The following is a 20,232-nucleotide window of genomic DNA, read 5'->3' as shown; positions in this document are numbered from 1 at the left end:
ACTTGCAGTATTGGTGGTTGTGGTCAAACCAGATGATGTAGGTCATAGAATTGGGAGGGTCACCTGGGGGTCTTAAAATAAGTTAATGCCCATATTGCAAATTTATTTCTCTCCTTGCATTTAAAAAAAATACTGACTGTCTTGGATGTCTTAGTATGCATTTGCTTCTCAGCCACCTTTCCCTTATTAAAAGACAAAATTCAAAATTTGAGGATGTAACTGGCTTTATTGAGTGATTCACGAATGGGGCAACATCCCGTCTATCAAGTTGGGGGGGCTCTGACGAGCTGTACAAAATAGAAATTTTGGGGGGGAGGAGGGTGGGGCAAGGAGGTTATTGGCGAAAAGAAAGGATTGTTCCAGGCAAGATTACCTTCCCATAGAGGGGATGGCAGGGGTCTTTTTAGGTGGATGACCTCATTTTCCTTTTCAGGAATGAAGGGCCTATGTGACAGGTTACCTCACTGATGCTGATCAGAAAACCCCTGACTGGTTAAATACAATTCTGGGGGAGGTTGAAACTGTAGTTAGGCTATGTCTTAGCCCCGGTTTGGTGTCTTGGCCTAAGTGCTGCCATGTTGGGCCTGTGGTTTTCTTTTTAACACCCTAGACCAAGATTGGTCTCAGGAACATAAGGAGAACTGTGATCATTGAAAAGGAACAAATGGCCCAGATGGAAGGCTTGTGGCCTTGACTGAGGACAAACCCTTATGTCTGTGATTTTGCTTAAGTTGACAAGGCCTTACTGATAACCTAGAATAATCTGATATTCTTTCCCTACTCTGGAATTTTTTTTTTTTTTTTTAGTAACTCTTGTAGAAACATTGGTTACTTGCATAAATTGTGCCAAGACTAACTCACCTCAGGTGAAATAGCTTAATGAAGGGAAATGAGCTGCCCGCCAAGAAAGACAGCCCTGGAGGCTTACAGCTCCTGGACGCGGCCTAGTCACAGGGAATAGCATGGGGGATTAGGGCAGCGGGTTCCCCACGGGCCTGCAGCCCCTCTAGAGCTGTCTTCTTCTATTTGGATGCGTTTTTCATCTGTGGAATTGAAAGGTCACTTCCGCCGGGGACACTGCAGAACTACGGCAGTGTGCAGGCGAATTTGGAAACTGGAGCGCAGCGTGGTTTTCCTGCCTTAAAAAGCTACGTGTTAACCTTTGCTGACTCCATTATATAGGTGGAATTAAAGAATTATTCCAGTCATACCAGGGAAAATGGCCTTAATGAAGATGCAGATAGCTGCAACACTATTAAAAACTGTATTTGCCTTAATCAGCTCAGGCTCCAGGCAAAAAATCCTAGTAGAGAAAATGAGAAAATCTCATGTAAGGATTTAAGGAGAATTGATTTCAGGCAACTTAAATCGAGATGCAATTAGCTGGGAAGGTCTCTTGACCAGTCATGGGGACAAAGGTCTCATGGACACTTAAAGAAGTTGATCAGTTCTTTCATGCTGCGTCTTCCCTTGGTGGGCTATTTTAATGAGATTAAGTACTCCTAGGATGTTAAATTACTACCCTGCCTTCCCTGGCCCAAATCCACCAGAACAAAGTTCCAAGATCAGCAGCTGACCTGTTGATTCGTACCCAAGAAAGAACACAGCCTGTGTGTCCCAGTCCAGGAAAGACTATGGCCAGGAGTCTCCCTAGCATCAACAAAGAGCGTTGTCGGACAGTTCCCAGCCCTGCGGGGAGAGGCTGGCCAGATGTTACCTTGACAGAAGAGCTCTCAGCTGGGCCTGTTACAGTTCACAGTACACAACAGTGGATGTGTCTGCTGCAAGACGGCTTACGTCTGAACTACAACAGCACGCCAAGCAGTTATTTCATGAACGTTTACACACCTCCAGCCATGGGAAGCTCACTCCCACAGCAGCTCAGCTCATCTTTGGGCAGCCCTGGTTATTCCTGGAATTGGTGCACTTCTAATCTTTGGAGCCACTGAGACAAACCACGAGGTCAAGATTATGCCTGAAAAATGGCTGTATCTTAACTAAGTAGCTTGCAAAACGGGTTAGATTCCTCCGTCACATATCCACAGGCCCTGCATCTTCAGCCTCATGGTCAGATAGCCTCAGTTTATATGCCTGATGTTTCTTTGGAATGGTTGAGTCCATGCACCGTCGTGCTGTTTAAGTATCCTGCCCAGCGCCTTTACTGCAGGTGTGGACAGGGGTCTCTCTCTGACGCTAGGTGTGCCATGAACACAGCCGCGGGTTCTGCCGGCCTGGTCACTGCCGCCTCTGACGAGCTGACTAGACACAAAGACGCTTACGTTCTTTCCACACGTTTAGCACCTGAGTCCTTGCCCTTTGAACTGGGGACCTTATCTTTCCTCTCCAGTCTTCAACTTGTGAGGTCTCTTTCGTGCTTTAGTGCAACAATGCACTTCTGTTTGACAACGTCCCTTAAGCACTCCCTATGGATTATTATGTAGGTGGGCATCAAGACCATTTTGGATCTGATTTTGTCATCCAGTATATAGGTCGTTCCCCCTGCTTCATGTCACTGGGACTTGCTTGGTATTTTCATAAAAATGATTGGTCAGAAGTGTGACCTGGAAAGGGGTGGGGAGACTCAGGACCACCAAGATACCCTGGAGTGTCTATCCCTGGGTACCCCCTGCCAGGAGATACCACTTAATGGTTTTACAATTGAACAACAGACAAGCCTTTTCTGTGTACTTCCCGCAGCAAGGAACTCATCCTATAGGTCGGTGCACATTAACAAGTTCCTCTTTCCTGCCACTCTGGGGCCGCTTGCCTTCAGTTCTCCAGGATGGCGAAAACCAGGAACTCCACAATCCGTTGTGTATTTGGGGAGTTTTTGATGCTGGAGTTGGTGTTAGCAATGACAGCCAGAAATTATGCTCAATCCTTGCTCATTTAATATTTATTTTTCATCAGATTTGTATTATATCATTAAAATGAGTATTTAACACACTTTTTTTTTTAAAGATTTTATTTATTTCAGAGAGTGAGAGAGAGCCCAAGCAGGGGGAGCAGGAAAGGGAGAAGCAGGTTACCTGCTGAGCAGGGAGCCTGATGCAGGACTCTATCCCTGGACCCTAGGATCATGACCTGAGCTGAAGGCAAATGCTTAACCCACTGAGCCACCCGGGTGCCCTGAAAACCCTCTTTTTAAGAGAGAGAGATTGCAAGTTTTACTTCTAAAGAGATAGCACTTTTAGGGACCATGGGGATCCTACTAAAATCTACTTCCAGCAGGTGAGATAGGAATATAATTTTAAAACAGAAAATACTGGAATATATCTTAATCAAAAAGAACTTAAAAATAGTGTTTCAAACATATAAAACATATAAAAAGGTGTCTTTCTGTAGCCTCTCTTGCTGCCAGGGATAGCATCTGCTTCAGTTTGCCAGTGTTACCCGTCTTTCTATCCCTACACCCGACACAGAATAAAGTGCCCGGGGACTGCGCGGACAGTGACCCAACTGGGCCAAAGCAGATTTCACGTTGGAAAAGGTGTTCAACAAAAACTTGCTCTTTTACCTTCAAAACTTTCTTAATGGCAGGATCCTAGGACCTGTCATGGAAATGCTGACATCAAACGTAACTAGAAATGATCTGATTATTACAAAAATCTGTTGATGGTACAGTAACACCTGGCATTTTCTTCCCTGTTTCCTAAATCATCTATCTGTTCACTTCTGTTCTTTCACACCCCACATGTGATCAGTGAACCCCAACTATGCAAAACTGATGTGCTTCAAATCATTTTTCTGTTACTATAGATTTTAGATCCCTATTTTAAGGAACTGAAAGTTGGCTGCTTTTAGGAGCCCTGTGTGTATACACACACACATAGTTTTATATATATATGTATATACACACACACACATATATATATAATGTATATATATATATATATATATAATGTATCTATATATATACACACATATAGGTGTGTATGTATTTTAGCCCTGTGTATATTTTCCATAAGAAGAATGGCTGTATTATAGGCTATATTAAAATGAATGAAGGTCAGAACTGGCAATGCTTCCTCTTTTAAAAAATATGCAGGAAAAAAAGGTCTCCCTTCTCTATTAAAAAAAAAAAAAAAAGAAAAAGAAAAGAAAAAAGAAAAAGCTACCACCTGACATGAACAGTGGCTTGCTTAGGTATTATCGGGTAAGGGGATTTCTAACAGTTTCCCATTTTTTTCCTCTCCTCTTGAAACACGGGCTCCAGGACTGTAGGCACAGCACCGCGGGGGACCACTGCGACGTGTGCGCCCCTGGGTACTACGGGAAGGTGACCGGCTCCCCCAGCGACTGCTCTCCGTGCGCCTGTCCCCGCAGCCACCCCGCCAGGTGAGCCCGCGTGCCCGTCCAGCGAAGCTGGGGCTGCTCCAATCCTCGGCCTCATTTTCCAGGCTCCTGGGGTGGCCAGTTTTAACTAACCTTCTCCATGTGTTGAGAAAGGCTAAGTTTAAGAGAAAGTGCTCATTTTCACAGCATTTGAAGAGAATCTTTTCAAAAGCAAAGTCTGTGTATTGGTATTGGGGTGTTTGAATGGAACCAAGTAAAGAAAGGACTTTCAGGTTTTATTTCTCAGAAAATAATTTTACCCTCCAACCTCTGCATCCAGCATACCTGGAGGTGGATTGTTATTCATTTTATGAATAATGATACAAAGAATTCAGTTCCTGTTTACTGTAAGGGAGTGGGGTTAGAATTTGTTACAGGCTGATGACTGCTGAAGGGCAGAAATGCTCCACAGTGATGACTTTGGGGCCAGGCTCTGCCTTGAACTCGTGAAGCTCAGTTAGAGTTATCTGGACACAAAAAAGTAGCAGAGATTTTATGTGGAATGGAATATCTGTGAGTCCTCTTTGGTTTCGATGAACTTGTAATTCATAAATAACATTTCATTATTGCCGAGACTATTTGACAAAGCTCTGAACAGGTGCAGATAGTATACCAAGTTTTGGTGTACTGAATGGAGGTTTTGTAATCATTGCTTGAATCTTCCTTTGTTGTCTCCAAGTAAATGATACCTGACGGTGAGTGCCAAATGAGAGGCACTGTTAACTTCCTTCTAAACTAGCAAGCATCCTAAAATCTATAGTCACTACTATTTAACTTTTTGGGTTAAATATGTGTGATAAGTTTTGACTCATCAATTCTACTCCTGTCATCTAAGTGGTAGAAATATTTGCATTTGTGTATAAAGATGGAAATATTTTCGCATTGCTTCGTCTCACCTGCAATGACAGGGGAAACCAAAATACCTATATACAGGGAATCGATTGAGATATATCGCAGTGCACACCTACAGTGAAAGATTGTACAAACTCCGAGACAAGAATAAGGTATATCTGTATGTGCAGAATTGGAGAAATGGCCAATTAAGTCATGTAACTGAATACATAATATGCTATTTCAGTGAAAATTCATATCTCCGCGTGTATCCATATCCATAGCTCCATGGCTATAGGAGCCCGGAGAAATGTTTGTATTTCTACTTTGCACATTTGTGTACTGTTTGGATATTTTACTTCTTCAATCAAAAAAGGTTCAAACCACCCCCAAAGTGCACTAATAAGTTTTACACGTTAGGAAGCGACTGTGAGGGTGAGAAACCCCTTTGTGAGCTCTGCATCTGGGAGACCGTAGCAGACACGCGTTACTTTCTACATATCTTGTGCTTCCCTAAGCCTGTCCCTTTAGTCTTTAAAGAGTTAGAAAAAGTCCGAACTGAAGTGGGGCTGATAGAGAACCCTGTCTGTCACACATTCTGGATCCACGCACAGGTCAAAACACCAGGCTACCCCCGCAGTTTTTCTCAGCGGCTTGCAGGTACCCATCGGAGCCTCTAGATGGCGCAAGGCGCATTGATAATTTAAAATGCGGAGGCAAAGGTGGTGGAAAGGAATGAGCCAAAAGCTGAATGCCTGATGGAGGGGATCTGAGAGGACTATTACATTTTGAGTGGCTCTGTCATTTTGCTTCTAATGGCGCATCACACGGCTCCCTGCCTTTAGATTCGTTTATCTTCAGATCGCAGCCTCCCCATGTGCAGGCGTTCACCCGCTGTTCCTCCTTGCCTCCACTCTCGCCAATCACCAGCGTGGGTCCAGCTGCGCCTTTCCGTGCTCGCTCATGGTCTTGTACGGCTCGCCAGTCCCCTTTCCATCTCATGAGCCAGGTGATAATGCCCTGAATAGCAGAACAAGACCTTTTCTACCTGGAAAGCTTTCTTGTTGGCGACTAATTCATTGTCACGTGTGCGATCGTGCAGCTTAGCTACAATCTGTCGATTCTTCAAGCCCTCCGCGTGCACACGGTTGTCACTGGACGGGTGTGCAGTGAGTATCTTTCGGATGCGAGAGATGTACATGCTGGTCTGGATCACGTGGTTGTTTTCCTTCTTTTCGCCCCCACTAGATTGTCAGCCCTGAAAAGGCCGTCTGTCTGGTGTAATCCCTTCACTTTCAGAGCAGTATCGTGTATCCTAACAGTAATGAATAAGTCTCATAAGGGAGATTTGAAGTCGTAGATCTGAGAATTCAAAACATGATTTTTTTTCCTTCTAGTTTCAGCCCCACTTGCGTCTTGGAAGGTGATGCGGATTTCCGCTGTGACGCCTGCGTTCTGGGCTACGAAGGACAGTACTGCGAAAGGTACGCTGGGGGGCGCCACACGGAAGTCACTGCGGAGCCTCCGCGGCGTTCATACAGACCCGGCGTATTTACTAACCTGATGTGGGAGACTTTACCAGTTTGGATGTGCCTGACGGATACGGGATCTTACTACTTATTCCGAGCCAGTATCTACATAAAACATAGAATGAAGTCAATGGGCCCGTGTTCCTTGTATTGCACTTGGCAGAAAGGATCGCTGTCCTTGGGCCGGAGCTGGTGTTGATACTACTGTCCGTACCTGTGTATCTTCCTTTCTGTAGGTGCTCCTCAGGCTATCACGGGAACCCTCGAGCGCCGGGTGGCACCTGTCAGAGGTGTGACTGCAGCCCGCGAGGCTCTGTGCACGGGGACTGCGACCGCAGGTCCGGGCAGTGCGTCTGCAGGCTGGGCGCCACGGGGCTCCGATGCGAGGAATGCGAACCGAGGCATATTCTACTGGAAAGCGATTGCGTTTGTGGGTATTCTCCTCCTCTCAATGTTTAAAGAGCTTTCCCTCTCTCGGTTGTGTTCCTGTTATGGCACCAGCAGGACAAAGTAGGTGTGTCTGCAAACTGTCTGAGGAAAGGACGGACCAGGCTCTGAAAGGAAATGTATTTGGAATTCATTGCCATTGATCCAAGTCAAAGATCCAGAGTGAATGCACTGGGAAGGTCCGAGCGGTAGAAGAAAGCACGCACCAGGCCTGGGATCCTCGCTGGGCATCAGTTCTTTCTTTCTGCGGGACCCCGGGGAAGTGACCGATCTGATTTGAGGTTCAGTCATCGTTTGAGAATAAGCTCAGTATTTGCTCCTTACCTCCCGGCACACAGGCGGTGGGGGAATGAGACCGGATATGGTTCGTGCAGTCCTCTTTCCGTGCTCTGCTCGTGGACATTACTCCTGCAAAATGGCTTGTGCAAATCCATGAGAAAATGTGCACACCACTTTGCATTGACTTCAACTTTCTTTTTCTTCTAGCTTGTGATGATGAGTGTGTAGGCGTGCTGCTGAATGACTTAGGGAATATTGACGACACCATCCTCTCTGTGAACCTCACTGGCATTATCCCTGTCCCACATGGAATTTTGTCAACCCTGGAAAATACAACGAAATCTCTCCGGGTAGGTATTGGGAATACAAAGATTGGTAGAAACCTATGTCCCTGAGAGATGGGGGGGGGGGGGGCAGGAGCAGAGTTCTGTCATTCTGTCTGTCCTCTCACCAGTGTGGGAGCCTCATTCCTGGTGTCCGGGCTTCTCTGCAGTGTGACTGGGGACTCCATCCCCACGCTAACCTGTTCCCCTGTGGGACTGCTCTAATTGTTCAGGAGTTGTGCCGTAGATGTCTCCTGTAAATTCCTCCCAACTGTCCTTCTGCCTTTGAGATAAGACAGGGTCCGCTCACTCCTCTTTATGACAGACCTTTGGATATTTGAGAGCAGCTGTCCTAATACAAACACAGGAGGGGGGAAAAAGTGACAACACGGATGGTATCTTCTTTAATGCTGGAACATGCTACAGATCAAGTGTTTTCTGTAAATGCATTATTCTTAACTGGATTTGTAAGCCATGAAAGTTTCTCTTCCCTAGAAGTCCATCTAAAATTTTCTGGGGGTAAATCATAGTTTTATGTTTAGTCACACAGGGTCTGGGTCCAAACAAGGGGTGGGAAGGTAAGAAATTGGCTTTGTAGACAGCATTCTACTGTAAGCATTTTTATTTCTAATTGGAAAAATGAGATTCTTAATTTTGCCTAAAACCTTTACATTAGAATTTGAGATAATCAATTCACTGTGTCATGTGGTAATAAAAAGGGTAGTCATTCCTGAATGCCTTTTTTTTAGATAAAAGCTTTTCTTAGATTTAACATTTCCTTTGGCGTGGGTGTGTGAATCTGGCTCCTTCAACCATCCGTTCTTGTTTACAGTGGTCTTTTCTCTATAGACATAATGGCCATAAAGAAAGGTTAGGGATGTTTTTTATATTATTTTTCCTCAAATGGAAAAAAATGTTTTTGAAAGACAAAAAATTCTCAAAAAAAATTCTTTAAATTTTAAATTTCCACTCACTATGGACTCAAACAATACTATATTTTAAATTTATCAAGTAAGATAAATACTTAATTCAATTTTTTACTCTTTGATATTTAAACCACTTTGTCAATTTTTTTTGAGAGCAGGGGAGGGGCAGAGAGACAGAGGAAGAGAGAGAATCCTAAGCAGGCCCCACACCCAGCAGGGAGCCCAATGCGGGGCTTGATCTCACAATCTCGAGAAGATGACCTGAGCTGAAAATCAATAGTCAGACACCCAACCAACTGAGCTACCCCGGTGCCCCCACTTTGTCAAATTTTTTTAAGCAACTTTTTATCTTTATGTGAAGTATGCAGGTGAACTCTTAAACTGTCCCTTGTTTCCACCTACACAGCCTCCGTGGGCAACTTGCTTAACTCCCCTGACCCTTCACGATAATACAGCCCCTTCCCAGGCTCATTATAAGGCTTACATAAAATCATATAAGTAACAAAATCAGAGGAGAGTTAGCATAAATTAAGCACTTAATTGTTAGGAATCATAAAGGCTTTTCTTTATATGATACTTTTGTATTTAGCCCAGGAAGCACTTTTTTTTAAGGTGTTAACAATTATAGTGAAAACTTATGTGACTCTGATGTTGAAATTAAACCCAAGAACTGCAGCAATATCAGGGTGTGCATAACACACCACACTTTAAGTTCGTATCTGTATAGGAAATGTAATGCAAGACAACGGCAATACAGAGACACATTACTATAATCAACACTTAAGTAAATGTGATTCGTTTTATTTCTTAATGCGATTTCAAGGAAAGAAGAATTTCTTTCTGTGAACAACAACAACAACAAAAGTGATTCTTAGTCAAGAGCCTGCAAATTGATTTTGAAGCGCTGTAATTTGCTTTGTTCTTTGTAGGAAGCATTATTAAAAGAAAATCCACAGAAGGAGCTGGCAAAAGATCAGCTTGAAGGTGTTGCAGAACAAACAGACCATCTGCTAAGGGAGGTAAATTCTTCACCTAGAGGGCCCGCTCCCCACCCAGCCCTTGAAAGCAATTGCATTGGGGCGGTCTGGAAGGTTCTATTAAATCAGGGCAGCCTCTTCCTCCCGGGAGCAATGCTCCAGGTACTTTGTCACCAAATTGGTTTTCACCCTGCCAGTTTCTGTGCTTTAGTGGGAAGAGAATCCTGACTTAATTTCTACTGTCACCTGCCGAGGGAAGAATCGCCAGGCAGTGCGCCATCAGCCTCCCGTTTCCTCCCGTGAACCGAGGGGCTGGCGGGTGTGTGGTCTCTGAGCAACACTCAGGCCTCGGGCCACATGCTGCTGATTCGTGCAGTTTGAATGTCAAGTGAGCCTGTTTGGCTCACTTGAAGAGAATTATTTATTCTGTTCAGCCCAGGCCAGATGAATGGTTTTTGCCACCCAGAAAAGAATGTCCTCATTCGCAGATGGTAAGGGAGGCCTATTGTCAAATTTATAATTTTCACTTTTGAATTTCACGTGTGTGTTCGCACACCCACACCTATGTGTAAGTAGATACATATATGATAGTGTATGTATACTATTGCATCTATATATATCTAGTCTCTGTCTCTCAATGCACACACACACACACACACACACACACACACTCATACACCCTGAAGTATTAGGTTGGCTCCTGTTAATTTAGAATTAAGGATGGGGAAAGAGTTTAAGGGTTTAAATGTGGCTTTAAGTACCTCAGCGAGTGAACATTTGGTAGGGAATGATAAGCTGATTAAAATAAATCTCTATCCATTAAAGAAGATTCTCTTTGGATTTTGACTAGGAAACACTTTTAGAACTAGACTAGCTCCTTTACGCTCCTGAAAATTACAAACAACCTTTCCTTTTACAAATTACAACATCCCGAATAAAAATAACAGCAGAGGGCAGCTAAGGCTGTGCCCTTGGGCTGCCGGCCTTACAGACATCACGGCACCTTATCCTCCTCAAGCCACGTGGGGTAAGGGTTGATCTTACTCCGTATTATCAATGAGGCTCAGGCGCTGCTAGGTCTCCAGCCTGGTTGGATCAGGCCCGAAACCCAGTTTGCCTGACTCCGTGTTCTTCACTCCTCGACTAAATTCTCATGCTCCATACAAATTAGCAAGATTGTGCTTTCAATATTCTGTCTCCTTGGGTCCTAAAATGAATATAAGGTCTTCACAATAGACATGGTGGGAGTTTGTGGTTTGATAGCCAGTTAGGCTCTTTAAAAAAAGATAGCATCTTTTCTCACACAGAGTGAGTAGTAAATTCTTTCATTAACCCCTTAGTCAATTTCCACCCGGAAATAGTCACCTTGGCTTACGTGATGCAGCGTAAGCTCTACTCCAGACGCTGGGACGTATTTTGTTGCTTCCAAGAGACAACTGGAACATCAACGCTTGCATATTAGTCCAAGTCAGACTAACCTGGGCCTTTATGTTCTGTCAGCTCGCTAGAGTGTTAACAAGTAGCCAGAATGTAACCAGGGCGACTGAAGGAATCCTCAACAAGAGTCAAGACCTCATGACGTTTACTGAGAAGCTGCAGATAAATATTCAAGGTAGTGTGCTCAGTGTCTGGTTTGGGCTCACTGTCTGGTTTGGGCCTCTTTGCTAAGAAAAGCTCCATTCACTTCATTAAACATAGAAATAGATGTGTGTGACTTGCGCTAGACTTCCCAGAGCCAACGGCCTGGAATATTCCATAGTTGGGGATCCCGAATTGTCTGGATCATAGTCTTGCATTGAGAGTTTTGTCTTTACAACAAATGGACGCTTTCTTTATTTTCTTCCTAGTGCCTTATACTTAGTTCCTAAGGATCAAGTAGACATGGTGCCTCCCCATCTGCTAGGAATTTGTCAAATTAACACTTATTAAGTGGAGCACAGGGTGTTGGATGGTGATCCAGACTCCCACAACAGACCACAAGAGAAAATGAAATACGGAAGTTTATTATTCACACATCCAGAAGGAAGTACCCGCCATGCCTTGAGGGGCCACATAGGGAAGGTCAAGGCGGGGTGCAGGCAATGAGAGAGAGACAGAAAGATGGGACCTGGGGCACAGGACTTTATTGAGGTTCTTTGGTGGAGTCTTTTGGGGTCCCAGGCTAAGGTTGGTCAATCAAACCAAAACAGGAGGGTTTGGGTAAGCCCCACAGAGGTCTGACCGAAGAGGCCTTATTGTCAGAAGGCCCTGGGGGCAGGGGAGGCTGTTGGACACAAGTGCTCTTGGGGAAGTCGTAACAAGAACTGACATTTGCTCGTGACCCTGCCATGGCTGTCTAAGGCACAGGCTTGCATGAGGAGCTACTGCCCAGGTTAAGGTCACTGCAGGATGCTTGGCCAAACAAAATGGACGCCAAGGCAGCGACACCATGGAGTGTAGCTGAGCTAAGCTCTCAACACCCACCCCTTTGCCCAGAATTGGAGCTGACAGGATTTGGGGCTTCAGTGTGGTCCCAAAGTATACCCACAGTATTAGAGTAACTTAGTCCTACTCGACTGGGATGTCTCACCTGATCTGGCTTTTAGAGCGCCATTTTCAGCTTCTGGCTCCCAGAAACATACCCTTGTTTTTCTTGCTGGATTAGTGTAAGGATATAAAAGGTACAGAATCCAATACAAATCAGGCTTTCTTGGGCCCAAGGTAAGGAAATTATTAGAACAAATAATGTGTTTACTAAAAAGAGTAGTATTGAGTATTGGTGGTTCATTCATGCCATAAGTATTTACCGAGTACTTCCATATGCAAATGTTTGTGGCAGGGTCAGGAAAGGCTGAGGTAAACATGGCGACCACAGCCCTTATGAGTTTATGGATACTGGGGCAGACCAACATTAAATCAACCAGTAATCTCAAGTCCATGAGTATTTCGATAAGGGACAACCAGAGTCCATTGGGATATATGGGCTGGCCTGGCCTGGCCTGAGGTTCAACCCAATTTGGGTGAACAAAGCTGGCCTCACTGAAGAAGATTCTAAGTTTTTCCATTTTAGTGCTGTCCACTTTTGAGAGACTTGTTACATGATTAATGACTTGTCTCCATAGAAATTATTGAAAAAGCAGCAACTCTAAATCAGACCTTGGATGAAGACTTCCAGCTACCCAGCTCCACTCTTCAGAATATGCAAAGGAATATTACATCTTTGCTGGAAATCATACAGAAAAGGCATTTCAAGCAGTTACACCAAAATGCCATACAGGAACTCAAGTAAGTTTCTGAATACCATTCATGGCACAATCAGAGGTAGGAGCTTGAATGCTGAAGGGAGGGAGTCGTGTGCGAGGAGCAGAAGGAAAGAACACTCTCAGTGGGGGCAGAATGTCCTAAAGACAGAGGCACGATTGTCAAATAAATGAAGTGATGGGTGCAAGCCACTCTCAACAGAGAAAAATACAGTCGGTGCCAATCTATCTATATTTGTGCCATAGGCTTGGGTTTCCCTGTGACTTCGAACGACATTTCTACCTAGCACAAACAAAAGGACCTCATGATGCTGTATTTATTGAAGATCAAGCATAATGCAGTAAATTGTCATGGAAGAAAATACAGTTTAGTGGCTGTTCCCTGGGCTGTAAGCTCTAAGACAGATTGACATTATGCCGGAATGATTTAGCTCCGTTGTTCAAACTCTCACGGAAAACCACCAGGTGAAGGGACAGATCAGAGAATTGTGAGATATGCTCACGAGGCGCTTGTATTTCCTTTTGGGCTTTTCTCTTAGTATTTTCACAGTTATTGCTTGATGTAACGTAGCACAAGCCGCCTTTCTTCTGGGTTGTGATAAATATCGTCAGTAGGGTTTACACAGTTATACGATATGCCCTCATAGCTCCATTCCCTGTAGTGTGATGTTAAACCTATATTAATATATTTTGCTATTTTAAATGTTGTGATGTACATTTTAGACAAAAATGTCTTTTTTCCTCTATTTTACACTATCATCTTATTAGGGTAGATAATAAGAGGTGAAATCATAGAATTTGCATTTTGAAGACTCCTGACTTGCGTTTCCAAATTATTTTCTAAAGATTTAAAATGATTCCATTACACTCCCACTGGCAACACACTGCAAATTGAGCTTATGTCTTTCTTCATCATTGAATATGATTTTTGACATTGTTGTTGATTTGTTAGGTGAAAAACAAACGTCAGAGGGCATATGGAGAGAGAACTAGTAAAATAATCACTAGAACAGTGGTTAGGGCCCAGAACTAATCATGAAACACCACAAGGGAAGATGAGAGGGGGGCAAGGTCCCAGGAAATGAGGAAGAGGGCCGCCATCTTGGAGCACCTGCTCTGGGCTGGGGGAGGGCACAGGGTTCACTTCTCTCATCTTGACACACAATCCTCTCAGCTGCTTTGGGAGGTGGGGGAGGAGCTAGCCGGGGAAACAGGCCCAGAGACTCTAAGTACCTTGCCCGATGTTAAACCTCCAGGATAATACGAAACCAGAACACACACCTCAATCTGTGCCACTCTAAACCCTATGATTTTCCAACCCAACACAGAAGGGAGAAACACTGGAGACCCAGTCCAGAAAAGACAGGTGGGCAGAGTTTCAGTGGCCAGGTCAGAGACCTCCACTAATCATGTTCCCCATCATGTTCCCCTGACCCTGACCTCTAGTGGGCACTCTCCCTTCACCTGAAATGCATGACAGAAGTAAGCTGGAGGGAAGGCGGTTCACCCCTCCATGCAGGTCTTCCCAGGACCCACCATTCTTGAGGTGGTTACCCCAGGCTCAGCACGGCTGCACTGTGCTCCCAACCATCCTTGGCTCCCCGCTGCCTCCAGGACTACGTATAGATGTCGTGTATTTGATTCCAGCTCCATCCATCTCCAGCTTGCCCAGGCTCCCTGGCTGCTCCCACTGCTTCCTGCCCCCCACTCATTGTGTGTCCTCTCGTTGTTCCTTCCCTTGGCTGCACACCAGTCTAATTAAAGATGGAGGAGCTTATTAAAGAGGAAGATCCCCTGGAGATTCTTGGGAATCATTTGTCGGGATGTCCTCTCCTACCATTACCCTTCCACAGTCAGTTTGTGCGTTCATTCATTCATTCATTCATTCATCAAATGGATTGAGTCCTCAGGTGACAGGCATTGTGCTAGGAGTTGGGGACACAAAAGAGAACAGAGCCTTCCTGCCCGCTTGGAGCTCGTAGCCCAATTGGAAGGAGTTCGTTTTCTTTTTTTTTTTTTTTATTTCTTTTATTAAGTTCTTTAAAAGCCAATAGGCTATTTTTTTTCTTAATAATGATTTTTTATTTTATTATGTTAGTCACCATACAGTACATCCCCGGTTTCCAATGTAAGGCTCGATGATTCATTAGTTGTGTATAACACCCAGTGCACCATGCAATACGTGCCCTCCTTACTACCCATCACCAGTCTATCCCATTCCCCCACCCCCCTCCCCTCTGAAGCCCTCAGTTTGTTTCTCATAGTCCATAGTCTCTCATGTTTCATTCCCCCTTCTGATTACCCCCCTTTCTTTATCCCTTTCTTCCCCTACTGATCATCCTAGTTCTTATGTTCCATAGATGAGAGAAATCATATGATAGTTGTCTTTCTCTGCTTGACTTATTTCACTTAGCATTATCTCCTCCAGTGCCGTCCATGTTGTAGCAAATGTTGAGAACTCGTTCTTTCTGATAGCTGAGTAATATTCCATTGTATATATGGACCACAACTTCTTAATCCAGTCATCTGTTGAAGGGCATCTCGGTTCCTTCCACGATTTAGCTATTGTGGACATTGCTGCTATGAACATTGGGGTGCATATGGCCCTTCTCTTTACTACGTCTGTATCTTTGGGGTAAACACCCAGTAGTGCAATGGCTGGATCATAGGGTAGCTCAATTTTTAACTTTTTAAGGGACCTCCACACTGTTTTCCAGAGTGGCTGTACCAACTTGCATTCCCACCAACAATGTAGGAGGGATCCCCTTTCTCCACATCCTCTCCAACAATTGTTGTCTCTTGCCTTGTCTATTTTTGCCATTCTAACTGGTGTAAGGTGGTATCTCAGTGTGGTTTTGATTTGAATTTCCTTGATGGCTAATGATTTTGAACATTTTTTCATGTGTCTGTTAGCCATTTGTATGTCTTCATTGGAAAAGTGTCTGTTCATATCTTCTGCCCATTTTTTGATTTGTTTATTTGTTTCTCGTGTATTGAGTTTGAGAAGTTCTTTGTAGATCTTGGATACCAGTCCTTTATCTGTAGTGTCATTTGCAAATATCTTCTCCCATTCCGTGGGCTGCCTCTTAGTTTTTCTGACTGTTTCCTTGGCTGTGCAGAAACTTTTAATCTTGATGAAGTCCCATAAATCCATTTTATCTTTTGTTTCTCTTGCCTTTGGGGATGTATCATGAAAAAGGTTGCTTTGGCCGATGTTGTAGAGGTTGCTACCTATGTTCTCCTCTAGAATTTTGATGGATTCCTGTCTCACATCGAGGTCTTTCATCCATTTGGAGTTTATTTTTGTGTATGGTGTGAGATAGTGGTCAAGTTTCATTCTTTTGCATGTAGCTGTCCAATTTTCCCAGCACCATTTATTGAAGAGACTGTCTTTTTCCCACCGTATGTTTTTTCCTGCTTTATCAAATATTAGTTGCCCAAAGAGCCGAGGGTCCATTTCTGGGCTCTCTATTCTGTTAGAATAGCATGAGTATTCTCTGGTTCTGGGGTGTAGTGTTCTATATATATCTATGAGGTCCAACTCGTCGAGTATGGCATTCAAAGCCTTTGATTCTTTGCTTAGTTTTTGCCAGGGTGTTCTGTCTATTTCTGAGAGTGGAGTGTTGAGGTCCCCTACTATTAATGTATTTTTATTTATATGTCTCTTTATTCTGGTTAAGAGTTGGCTTGTGTATCTTGCTGCTCCCCTGTTGGGGGCATATATATTTATAATTGTCATATCCACTTGTTGAATACTTCCTTTAAGAATAATATAGTGCCCTTCTGCGTCTCTAACTATAGTCTGTAGTTTAAAATCCAATTTATCTGATATGAGAATTGCTACCCCAGCTTTCTTTTGAGGTCCATTTGCGTGAAAGATGGTACCCCATCCTCTTACTCTCAGTCTGAATGCATCTTTGGGTTCGAAATGAGTCTCTTGTAGACAGCAAATGGATGGGTCATTTCTTTTTATCCAATCTGCAACCCTGTGGCATTTTATGGGAGAATTTAAGCCATTAATATTAAGACTGAGTACTGAGAGATATGCTTTTAATGATGCCATGTTGCCAGTAAAGTCTTTGTTTGTATTGGCTGTGACTTTCTGTTCTGTATCACTCTTGAGGCCTTTTTACTTTTATAGAACCCTCCGTAATATCTCCTGTAGAGCTGGTTTCGTGGTTACGAAATTGGTTAGTGACCGGGGATTCTGAAATGTCTTTATTTCTCCATCAATTCTGAATGACAGCCTTGCTGGATAAAGGATCCTTGGCTGCATATTTTTCTCTGAAAGAGCTTTAAATATGCTCCCCCAACCCTTTCTCTCATTCCAGGTCTGTGTAGACAGGTCTGACGTAATTCTGATGCCTTTGCCTTGGTACGTGAGAAATTTCTTTGCCCTGGCCGCTTTGAATACCGTATCCTTGGATCTAATATTTGCAAAATGCACTATGACGTGACGTGGTGTAGGTTTGCCGTGGTTGAGCTTGGGAGGGGTCCTCTTTGCCTCTTGAACACGAATGTTTGTTTCCCTTGCTAGACTAGGGAAGTTTTCAGCTACAATTTGTTCAAATATCTCTTCTAGACCTCTGTTTTTCTCCACCCCCTCGGGGATGCCAATGATTCTAACATTGGATCGTTTCATTGAGTCAGTAATCTCCCGTAACCTACATTCGTGGGCGTGGATTTTTTTAAGACCATCTTCTATTTTCATTTTTTCCTCTATTAACCCATCCCCCAATTCGCTAACCCTTTCCTCTGCTTCAGTGACCCTGGCCGTCAGAGCCTCTAGTTTTACCTGCATTTGGCTCATAGAATTTTTAATTTCTGTCAAATTCGCTCTCATTTCTGTCCTTAGGGATTCTATATTCTCAGTAACCTTTCGTTAATACTTTTTTCAATTCTGCTCATCATTTTGACCATCGTTACTCTGAATTCCATTTCTGATAATTTGGTTACATCCATATCCATTATTTCTGTGGCAGAGGCCACAGACTCACTGTCTTTTCTTTGCTGGGGGGGGAGGGCTTCTCCTCTTGTCATTCTGATGAGGAGAGGTTGCGGGGTTGTCCAGAGCCCAAATTATTGACTGGGTCCCAGGCCGTGCCCCTTGTTTTATAGGGATCTTAGGGGTGTGGGCTTCTTCTTTAAAGATTTTATTTATTTATTTATTTATTTATTTATTTATTTATTTATTTATGTGGCAGAGAGCCAACCAGTGAGAGAGGAAGAAGCAGGCTCCCAGCGGAGGAGCCCGATGAGGGACTCCTTTCCGGAACGCCGGGATCACACCCTAAGCCGGAGACAGGCGCTCAATGACTGCGCCACCCCGGCGCCTGGGTTGTGGGCTTCTTGATTTTTCAGCCTGCCTTCTGTGTTCTGGGGGAGGGGCCTGCCGCGCCGATACTCAGGCAGCCCTGTTTGGGTAGAGTCTCCGTGTCCCCTGCGAGGGGGGATGGGGATGGGCACTCTCTGAGCCGGTATTTCCAGGCTTTTGTTCTCTGGCGGCTTTCTCTGGCAGTTTGCTGTGCCTCTGCTGAGGGTCAGAGCAGCAGAGGCTGCATTGTCACAGAACAGAGGGATTGCGGCCCGTTCTCCACTGATATTCTGGCCACTTTAACTCTGTTACTGTTGGTGCTGCTCAACCCTGCAGCGTCCCGGGATGTGCGCCCCACACCCGGCGTCCCAGCCCTCACTTCCAGGGCCCGCGTGTCTGTCCTTTGTGTTTCTAATGCCGCCAGCCGCCAGCCGCCCCGCGCGCGCTCCCGGATCTCCCGGTCTCAGTCTAGATCCGGTGAGCACACCGGGATTCCGGTGTTCCGGGAGATGCCTGGTGGCGTGTGCACCTGGTTCAGGGTCTCAGTCTGCTGTTTCGCGGGTGTCGACCGTGAGTCCGCCCGCTCCCCCGTGCAGGTGAGCTGCCAGCTGCCCCGCGCGCGCTCCGGGAGTTCCCGGTCTCAGTCTGGATCCCGTGAGCACACCGGGATTCCGGTGTTCCGCGAGATGCCTGGTGGCGCGCTCCCGGCTCACCGGTCTCAGTCCGCTCTCTCGCGGGTGCCCTCTGTGAGTCCGCCAGCTCCCCCGTGCAGGTGGCTGCCGCTTCCCGGCGCCCGAACGCGGCGGCTCCCTCCCCCTTCCGTTTATCTTCCGATATCTGTGCCCGGTTTCACGGCTCCCCGCTTCGTACCTCAATACTCAGCGCTGGAGATGTTCATTTGTAGAGATCCAGATGCATCTTCCTGCGTCTCAGGCTGATTCCGTGGTTGTTTAGGCTGGTCTGGTACCTATCCAGCTCGACTCAGGGGACTGGCTGAAAAAGGGGTCCCCTACTCCTCCGCCATCTTAACTCCCCATCAGGAGTTCGTTTTCTAACTAGCATTTGCGAGAAAGGGGAGAAGGCAGGGTGGCCCTTCTCCCACCATATTCCCTTCGCACCCCCCACCTGCCTCACCTGCTAGGCCCTCTACCACCCTTTCTCTGTTGTAGCTCTTATGTTTCTATTTGGAATAAAGTTATCCAGAGGATTGCTGATCTCTCTTTCACTTGTAAGTGAAATCATTACTAAAGATACCTTTTATTTAAAAAGAAAAATTAAGAGTTTAAAATGTGTTCTCTGCCCCCTCTTTCCTATTTTCTATAGATAATCCCTGTGTATTTATGCCATTTCAAATTTCATGGATTATTTTAGGAATTATGTATCTGCTTTTTTTATCATAACTTGGAAAACTGCCTGTTTATCCTGAAGTACAGCATTCTTATAGGTGAGACTATTTACCACAGCTTCCAATTGCTTATCATGCTTGTATTGCTGTCCCCAGGACCACGCCCACACGCAGAGTTTCCCTAGGGCCTTCAGGACTCCTGGCCGAGGTTTCTTAGGTTCTGTATTAAGGATGCACAGCTGGATACACAGGGAAGGAGACACAGCAAAGTGTGGAAGAATCCATGCAGCCTTCCCCAAGCCCCCTCTCTCTCCTGGGGGGGTCACAGCACACTCCATCCCAGCAGTGAAAATGCAGTACCGCAAGTGTGATGTTTCTGCCCAGGGAAGCCCATTAGAAGTTCAGCATCCAAGGTGTTTGTTGGGGGCTGGCCCCACATGCACCCTCTACCTAGCACATACCGAATTCAGAGTCTGCGAAGGAGAGCAGGTGTTCAGCATAACCACTTTGCTTGCACAAATGGTCGAGGCAGTGAGCCACTCTTATCAGCTAGGGAACAGTGGGACCACTCGCAGACACCAGCCAAGGGCTGGCAAAGGAGAGCTGACTGCAGCCTGCTGTCCCGGCTGTGCACTGTACCCCTGATTGCACGCTTTACCTTATCATTCCTAGCTGTGTTTCCCAGCT

General features: G+C 45.1%; 1 protein-coding gene across 2 annotated transcripts in view; it reads left to right on the top strand.

The window, feature by feature from the left end:
- Positions 1-20,232, top strand: part of LAMA1 (laminin subunit alpha 1) — a 159,127-nt gene that overhangs the window by 97,728 nt on the left and 41,167 nt on the right. For both annotated transcript variants that reach the window (XM_044383133.3, XM_057313235.1), the window contains exons 30-36: positions 4,217-4,338; positions 6,564-6,650; positions 6,932-7,125; positions 7,629-7,771; positions 9,600-9,689; positions 11,148-11,259; positions 12,749-12,911. In XM_044383133.3, coding sequence (XP_044239068.3) covers positions 4,217-4,338; positions 6,564-6,650; positions 6,932-7,125; positions 7,629-7,771; positions 9,600-9,689; positions 11,148-11,259; positions 12,749-12,911 — 911 coding nt within the window. The remainder of the gene's footprint in view (positions 1-4,216; positions 4,339-6,563; positions 6,651-6,931; positions 7,126-7,628; positions 7,772-9,599; positions 9,690-11,147; positions 11,260-12,748; positions 12,912-20,232) is intronic.

The sequence above is a fragment of the Ursus arctos genome, unplaced genomic scaffold (genome assembly GCF_023065955.2).
Source record: "Ursus arctos isolate Adak ecotype North America unplaced genomic scaffold, UrsArc2.0 scaffold_17, whole genome shotgun sequence".
In the NCBI taxonomy this organism is placed as follows: Eukaryota; Metazoa; Chordata; class Mammalia; order Carnivora; family Ursidae; genus Ursus; species Ursus arctos.
The sequence above is the reverse complement of the archived record's forward strand: the minus strand, read 5'-3'. Positions and strand labels throughout refer to the sequence as shown.